At 34.4% G+C, this 8,454-nt stretch overlaps 1 protein-coding gene across 1 annotated transcript; it reads right to left on the bottom strand.

Annotated features, from left to right (window-relative positions):
• Window positions 1–528: 528 nt before the first annotated feature.
• On the bottom strand, window positions 529–7,294 carry LOC108750213 (the record flags this gene model as incomplete). Its single annotated transcript, XM_018489526.1, has 4 exons — window positions 7,065–7,294; window positions 6,795–6,863; window positions 5,831–5,917; window positions 529–612 (listed from the first exon to the last, which is right to left on the bottom strand). Coding segments are annotated over exons 1-4 (435 nt in total), but the record flags the coding sequence as incomplete, so codon positions are not given.
• Window positions 7,295–8,454: the final 1,160 nt, after the last annotated feature.

The following is an 8,454-nucleotide window of genomic DNA, read 5'->3' as shown; positions in this document are numbered from 1 at the left end:
GTGATTTTCTCAATAACATTTTTTTAGCAACAAACTACAATGCCATCGAAAACATTAAAAAACTTTATAGGTTCGAGACATACATGCAACAATGAATAGATATTATTATATATGTTTTGTTGCCATCATATTTTCTTCATAATGCTCAAGATGGAATGATTAATCATTCATAACTGTTATATTGCTGTTATTATGCTGGCAGCATAACGTACAGCTATTGCTGACCGTTTATTGTTGAAATTTCATCAACTGATTGCATGCATAAGCAATCATAATGCTGCATTTATAATATGTCCCATTTTTATGTGGGAACGTACAGCAAATGTATGTTGAACATAAGGTAACGTATCAATTTGCTAAATCATGCTTGATTATCTGGATTCTTTTGCCATAAAAAAATGTTACAAATGGCCAAAAACATTTTACTCCAATGCATTTCGATTTACTCAAAATTTTGCCGAGCATAGCAAATTCTGGTATGGCGTTAAGAGCAAAAAAATCTTCAGGAAAATGTATTATCACACTTACAATAAATTTTTCTTGTAGCATTGTCTCATATAGATTACGTACCGATAGTATAAATATTAGGTAGTCCAAAACTGCAATGTGCAACTGAAAAAAATATATTACACTTTTATTATTATTTAATGAAAATATTTGCTTAAATTATTTATAAAAAAAATTTTATACATAAAATAATTATGAAAGATAATCAAATGCAGTTAATTGAAAAGTAATTTCAATATAATGTTGCTATTTAGATGTTACGTCCAGACTCCATAGTTCTTTCCTTTGATGAGAATTTTTGTTATCACCGTAAAAGTTATTAACAAGTATTATTGGTAGATCATCTGTTTCTACCATAGGAAGTTACAATAACGAACCGAATAATATTCGTCTTTATAGACTAATAATCCACTCGGGACGAAATTGTTAAATTAAATATTTGAACCAAGTGTCTGTTACGTCCGGCGGACTCGCACGACTCTTTTCTTTCGTGGAGATCTGGAATTCGTCGAAACACTAAAATTTTTTCTTTTTTCCTTTTTTTTATACACTAAAAACTAAAACGAGGAATCCGGTATCTCCTCGTAAATGTCGCCGAGATAGACTAAATTAATAATAAATATTATATGTATGGATAGCGTAAGACCGGCGCCAAGATTAACGGTCAAATCGCGGACGATTCTCGCGAATCCGTAATTACAAAAATCCAAGAAACGGTACGCGACGTTCAGGGGTAGATTCTAGGTGGTCTCATGGCGACGATGCAAGCGCGCTTTCTTGGTGCGCGAGACGTGCGTTTTCCCATAAATTTTAAGATCATAAAATTTTGGAGGACACTTTCCCATACTACAGACTCCTGTCAACAATCCTTTCCTCCCTCAAGATCTTGACCAATCCGAGAGCAAAGGAAAATCCTACCACTAGCTAACAAAACCTATTCCACCAATCCGAATTTGAATAATCGGGGGCGATTAGTATAAAAATCGTGGTTCCGCGGCCCTCGAGGTGATTTTTCTCTAAGTTTTGAGAGGCTACGCTAATTTTTCTCTAAGTTTTGAGAGGCTACGGTGATTTTTCTCTAAGAGGTTACGGAGATTTTTCTTTAAGTGTCGAGAGGCTACAGTTATCGCGATATTCAATAAGCTTATAGCCGATTTTCGAAGTTCTCTCTCGCCAGTAGAGTCAGTGCGTCTACTTTAAATCAACGACATTGCTCGATCAGAGAAAATCCATGAATCTGAGGCACAGCATCCTACGGTAGACGTCACCTTCTCCGACGTGTTGCCATCTCCGAGCAGTAAGTCTTGATTTCTCTACATTGGTTCCTCCCCTTCTTTCTTTTTTCTTTTTTTCTTTTTTTTTGAAGTCCCACTTTAAAGATTACAATTTTAGTGCGTTCACGCCGTTCTTTCGCCCCTCGTCACCGCCGCGAGGACTAGTAGCCAACTCGCTGCCCGTGCCCGACTTAACATCGCGATAAATTCGCGAGAGCAACCTTCAATTCAGCCATCGATCCGGGAACAGATTCCGACCGTGCAGTTTTCTATTGCAACACTCTCCCCACCGCTTGAAATTTCCTACTTCCCTGTCTCCAATCCGTCTCCAGTTTGCCCCGCTAATTTTATCCCGCATCCACCATCACCACTCCCGATTACTCAACTTCCCATCACTGATACTACCCCCTCAATTCCATATGTCCATCCCGATAGTTACTCTCCCGCTGGGCACCTTCCTCTCTTTTTCCATGATGCCCAATTATTAGAGTATATGACCTATTTTACTCCCTCCTATGATGATCAGGTAATTGTGAGCATCGCAGGATCCGATGGCCTGTTCTCGGTCCTCATACCATCCCTTAATCCCCTTGATCCTTTCTCTCTCCAACCGTATGAACCTACGCAGTTTTAATTTTTCCCTCCTCCTCTCAACTTTTCCCTATAAATTTCCCGAAATAATATCCGCATTCCGAGTTCACACACACACACATATACGCACACACGCACGTACGTACGCACGCACGCACACACGCACGCACGCACGCACGCACACACACAACGGATTACGTAAATCCGCATATATATGTTAGAATAAATAAAAATTGTATTTCTTTTATTATTAGTCAAAGAAAATGTATATTGCCTTTTTTTATTATACCATTATTAAATTAATTTCTCGGTCAATATTTATTATGAATAATCTCTCCTTGTATTCGTTAGCTCTGCCGCGATTGCACTTCGCCCTCTCTCTGGTTACTTGGATTAAGTTCCATGACCGAAAGTCAGGGCATACGGCCGTATTGGCACAACTGGCGTTAAAGTGTGCTTTCTCGGCACACTGACCCACACACACAGTTTGGGCCATTTAACTTAAAAGTACGTCCAACTCGTGTGTCCGTTTAGCGGAGCACGAGCAAAGGCTTCCACTTCGTCCTCCGCTCAACCCCCGGCTCGTTAGGAGCCTCAGGACGAAGCGAAGTGCCTCCCGATTTGCGTCGGTCCTTCCCTAGTACTTGCGGTCTGGAGCCTGGACACGATCAAATCGGTCTAATAATTCGGTTCCTTGTTGCGTTCACCCCCTCAGCTCCGCATGCGCGTGGAGCTTGGACATAACATGTCGAATAGAAGAACTTTATCCCGAGGAACAAAGAAGTAAATAGATTAAGGATTAGAAACTGAAACAGGAGTTGTCTATAATAAATGACACATGTGGCTCTAAACCATTGAACATCCGGGAAATGATCGATGACGAATGTTGTTTTAGATCCCATATTCCAGTGTCCAATTCACAACCGATACACCTAATTTTAATTCTAGATTAGACTAGTAACATACGCGAGGCCTGCACACGGCACTACTAACTCACGAATATAAAAAAAAGTCCTTCACGAACAAGCATCAGTCAAAATTCAACCATGAACCTTTGCCGGTTCACTACCAGTCCAGTAAAATTTCAAGTACTAAATACGACACTCTGCCGATCCGCGATCAGATCTATCAATCAACTTTGATTGCGATCCACGACACGATCGAATCATTCCAGTATCTCCAAATCACTTAGGTCCACAGGACATTCAGCCACGTACAGTCAGAAACCAGTAAGATCGACCTCTGACAATCATCTCTAAAAACCAAAAAACTGAGTAGCAGTAAGTCCCTCTTCAAGTTTTATGTATATACACATTCACCGCGAAGTCTAATCCGACTTATAATTGTAGTGTCACGCTTAACCAACCGCCCATACATTGGCTTAGAAAACGAGTGCACCTCGAAGCACGGAGACTCCTGAACCTGGCGTACTAGGAGGTTCTCGAAACCTCTCGGAATCGGAGTCACCCAACCGCGTTACCTCCACCACCTCCGCCACCATCAGCTTTACCGACTCGATCTATCCAAGAAGAGGTCGAAGTGATACCTCCTTGATCTTTTCCGCTTTCCCCTCGATTTCCTTCACCTCCTCCTTGATCTCTGTCACCCGCGTTTTCGAACACTCTGACGGAGCGAATCTTCTCTGACGCCCCATTTCCAATTCTCGATTCCGTTATTCAGTCTATCCCTTCATCACTTCGACCATCATCATCAGTCGATTCGACCTTGAGTATAGAATTTTTGGAAGAGTTTCTCGCTCCTCCTCTGCGTAATCATTTCTTCATTTATCCCGTGACTCTTTTGAGTCCTTAATTGACAGATTTCAATGAGCAACAGATGCCTATATAATTGGTCTTGATTATTTTGACCCGAATAAAATCCGAAATGCCATAGCTGGGCAGTCACTCCATGCAGCTATCCCAGTACACCTCCCGCGATTACTCGTCCCCTATTTCGTCTCCGTAAATTTTTTCTATAATCTCTTCTCCCCTTCCTCCGTCGTGATTCACAAAGTAAACTAATTTCCGTATCGCCTCTTCGTCACACACATACTCACACACCGAACTCAGATTCAAGCTTGCCATGATTTCTCACAATTGTAAGAGAATATTGTTGAGAGGCTAGGAGTGTGGATGCAGGCAATAATGACGACACTTCTTGAACGAATCGCTTTTATTAAAGAATGCACGTGGTTGTTACGCTTGCTTAAAAGTGAGTCGCGTGACGAGACCAATAAGAAGGAAGTGACGCGCGGCAGCGATACATAGTAGTGGCGGACAAAAAGGAAAACACATAGTAGCACGCCCTCGTAAACATGTGGGCACGAGATATGAGTAATGCGATTTGAATCTTACAAAAGAAAAAACATATAAGAAACAAATCAAAATATATAGAGCAATAATTAATTCTAACGATTAAGTCCAACAATTATATGGTATACATTATACATTGGTTTATCTAATAATCTTTATATTATTAATATAATAATTATCTAATAATCGACCACTGTTATAATACTTCTAATTTATGAATTTTTTTTTGTTCGCAACTCTGACTTGTTCAATAATTAAATGTGCAAAATATCATGCTCTGTTTATACGTAATTATAAGACATTTACTATCATTCGGTATATTTATGTATTATTAATAACTTATATTTTTTTAATTTGCATTGATAAGGATTTAAATAATTGGTCGAACGTATGCATATTTGTTAAATATTAATAAAAATTTCTGCGCACCGTTAACCGGGTTGGCTTTTAAGTGGCAATTTTTGTTTCTCTTTTTTTATATTATATACACATCACACGCACGCACGCACGCGCGCACTATAGTAATAATACTAATTATTATAAACGCGAAATGAATAGTTCATAAGCAATTTAATATTCTATTATCACACACACATCTGGTGTTCCTATATTTTTATAAAAATAGACCTTAGGAATTTAAATAATAATGTTTCTGTAATACATCTAAAATTTAGTGTTAACAATAAACTAGAATATTTCTAATGTGACGTGCCTTAATCTCTACATTTAAGAATCATAAGACTTCGTACCGACTTCCACAGCTTGTTAGAGATCACACATGTTCGGTCCCAAGTTATAAGAATTACATTCCTTGACTCAAAACTTGAACCGACGTTTGCACTGCTTGTTGGAAACAGGTGTTATAATGTCCCTTCAGGACTCATATTTTAGAACTGTAAAAGGTGCATTCGATCCCCTTCCCGCGGGGATGCATGCGAGACAATGCGACTGCTCACGTACTTCCATGCTTCATTTTTATTCCTTTTTTCTCTAAACCTATCCACACATATGACCGGAGTTTGGACGTAACATAGATATTTAAATAATTTGCAGGATTGAATATAGAAGTGTTTGTTCTATGTATTATATATTATGCGTATATATACGTTCATATTATACGATTACAATTTTATTTAGTATTAGTACCTGGTAAATGAAATTATATCCATAGTAAAAATATCCCACTCCAAATTTTACCTTCTTGAGTTTTATTTGGAATATAAATTGTAAAATCTAATTGAAATGAAATAATTGAATTAAATAATTGAAACGTGAGATATATCTTTTATGAAAGTTCGGATACACGCATAAACTCTATTAAATAACGACTATGTAAAAAATTAAAACACTATTATAAAACATCAATTGTGTTAACATCAACATTGTTAGACATCAAAGGAGCAATCTTAACCCTTAAGTTAAATAACATTTTGTTATTTATAACTTCAATATGAGTAAAAGTCCATCCATTTTCCAGTTTCAGAGTAAATAATGTTCGCATTAATAATTAATTTTTAGATAAATTTAAAATATTCTCTTGAGTTAAATTTAACTTCATTATTTTAATTAAGTTAACGGCATATTGAAAAAAATCAGTAGCCATCTATAGAAATGATTGAAAATAACTCAAATTGAATACAATTCAGCATTATAATTTTAAAAATAGATATATTCTTTTATATATTTTAGACTACTTGTACGTATAACACTAATTGCAAAAGTTTCATAAAACGTTTTCAATTTTATGTGCTAAAATGCGTAGTGTTTATTTTGTAAAATACTGATAGTATAACTAATAAATGACAAATATTTGTGTATAAAATGAAAAATGATTTATAAAACTTCCTAATCCACTCTACCTATGGCGTTAGCACGTATGAATAAGTATCCTAATGTGTATAAACAGATACAATTGCTGTTTTAATTATAATGAACAAAAACGGATGCCTGACAAATCAAATAACAAAAACCAATAACACAATTTTATAATGCTCCAATTTTTTACATAATCATTCGATGAAATTTATGCACATGCCCGAACTTTTATGAGCGCTAATAAAATTACGTATACAATAATTTTAATTCTTCATAAAATCTTGTCATTATTTACCAGACGACGTAACACCTCATCGCGATTATAATTGGACAATTTGTGAAGAATTACTACTGTCTCGTTTATCTAAAATTGTTTTTATACAGTATGAAAATTTTTAATAAAATTTTTAATAAACTTTTGCACTCAAAAGATTGCTTCATTTGAAAGAAAACTTCGATATGTGTAATTTTAATGTTGCAAAATTGTTGCTTGTGTTTTTAATTATACAATAGTTATAAATAATTTTAGTTATAAATAACTAATAATGTTTTAATTTTATCATACCTTATAGTAAACAGTTTGACATATGTAGTTTAATATGATAAATATGATGCTGTGCACAATGAAATTGGAAATATCATATAAGCCGTCTAAAGTATATTCAAATGTCCATGCTTGATCTCTGTATCGAAATATATCAGATATTTTGATATACATATGTATAAATTGTATGAAGAACCATAACGTGTGAAGTAACATTGGTATTTTGAATATTTTGTTTAATTTGTTAGATATAAAGCATAGTTGTAAGTGTACGTGCCTATAAACAATTCGTAATTGTTATAATTAATCAACCATAAAGACAGGAGCGCACGCATGCACGCACGCACACACACGAGAAATACTAATAATAACCAAAATATTATTTATTATCCGAATTCGATTTAAAGGACAATATAATTTGTGATTGGTACAAAATGTGTGATTATGTTAAAGTTAATTATTCTTTTGTGTGTGTGCGTGCGTGCGTGTGTGTGCGTGTGTATGTGTATGTGTATTTTTTTTCTGTATGTATACAGAGAGTTTGGAAAATAATGTTAAATCTTTCACATAAAGGCAAAATAGACTAAACTATTATACAATAGAAAAGAAAAATCCTCTACCATTTTACGATTTTAGCAATAGTTAATAAGATTAATTGCAAAAAATAAATTGCCGACAACTTTGTTTAATATTGAAACATTGAAATTGATAAATAAAGAATAATATTGGAATTGATGTTTAATATTTTTTTACTCAAATACTATCAACTTTACAGAAAAATTATAACAAACAAAAATTATTTATTTTCTTCGCATAAAATTCTAAGAATTTTTAAAATATTTTTTATTAACTTTTTAGAACTGCATTTTTTTATTTTTACCAACATGAAAAAATACAGTATTAAAAAATTCTGAAAAAAATTCTTAGAACTTTATGAAAAGAAAATAAATAATTATTGTCTCTTATAATTTTTTTGTGAAGTTGATAGTATTTAAGTAAAAAATTATTGAAGACCAATTTTCAGCAATTCTGCTTTTATGGGAAAAATTTATCATTATTTTCTAAACACCCTGTATATAAAATGTTCCATTTTAACTTTCGCTTCAAGGAATCTCGAAAAGTATAAAAGATACGAAGAAATATTTGAGGTAAAGGAATGATTTTGTGGGGAACCTTTTACTCCCATTATTTTTGTTCTAGATAAACTTTTTTAGTCGCCCATAAAACATAAAAGATTATTTAACTTTTTTAAAATGGAACTATACAGTTGTTTTGAATATTACATTGCACTTCTAGTTATACCTCTAGTTTTACATATAAAAGTAGAAATATAAAAAAATCAATAGCTTATGAAATATTTTATACTCTATTTTGATGTATATTGACATGAAGCATTAAAAAGGCTATACCT

The sequence above is a fragment of the Trachymyrmex septentrionalis genome, unplaced genomic scaffold (assembly GCF_001594115.1).
Source record: "Trachymyrmex septentrionalis isolate Tsep2-gDNA-1 unplaced genomic scaffold, Tsep1.0 scaffold333, whole genome shotgun sequence".
Classification (NCBI taxonomy): Eukaryota; Metazoa; Arthropoda; class Insecta; order Hymenoptera; family Formicidae; genus Trachymyrmex; species Trachymyrmex septentrionalis.
This window is presented reverse-complemented; position numbering and strand designations above follow the sequence as displayed.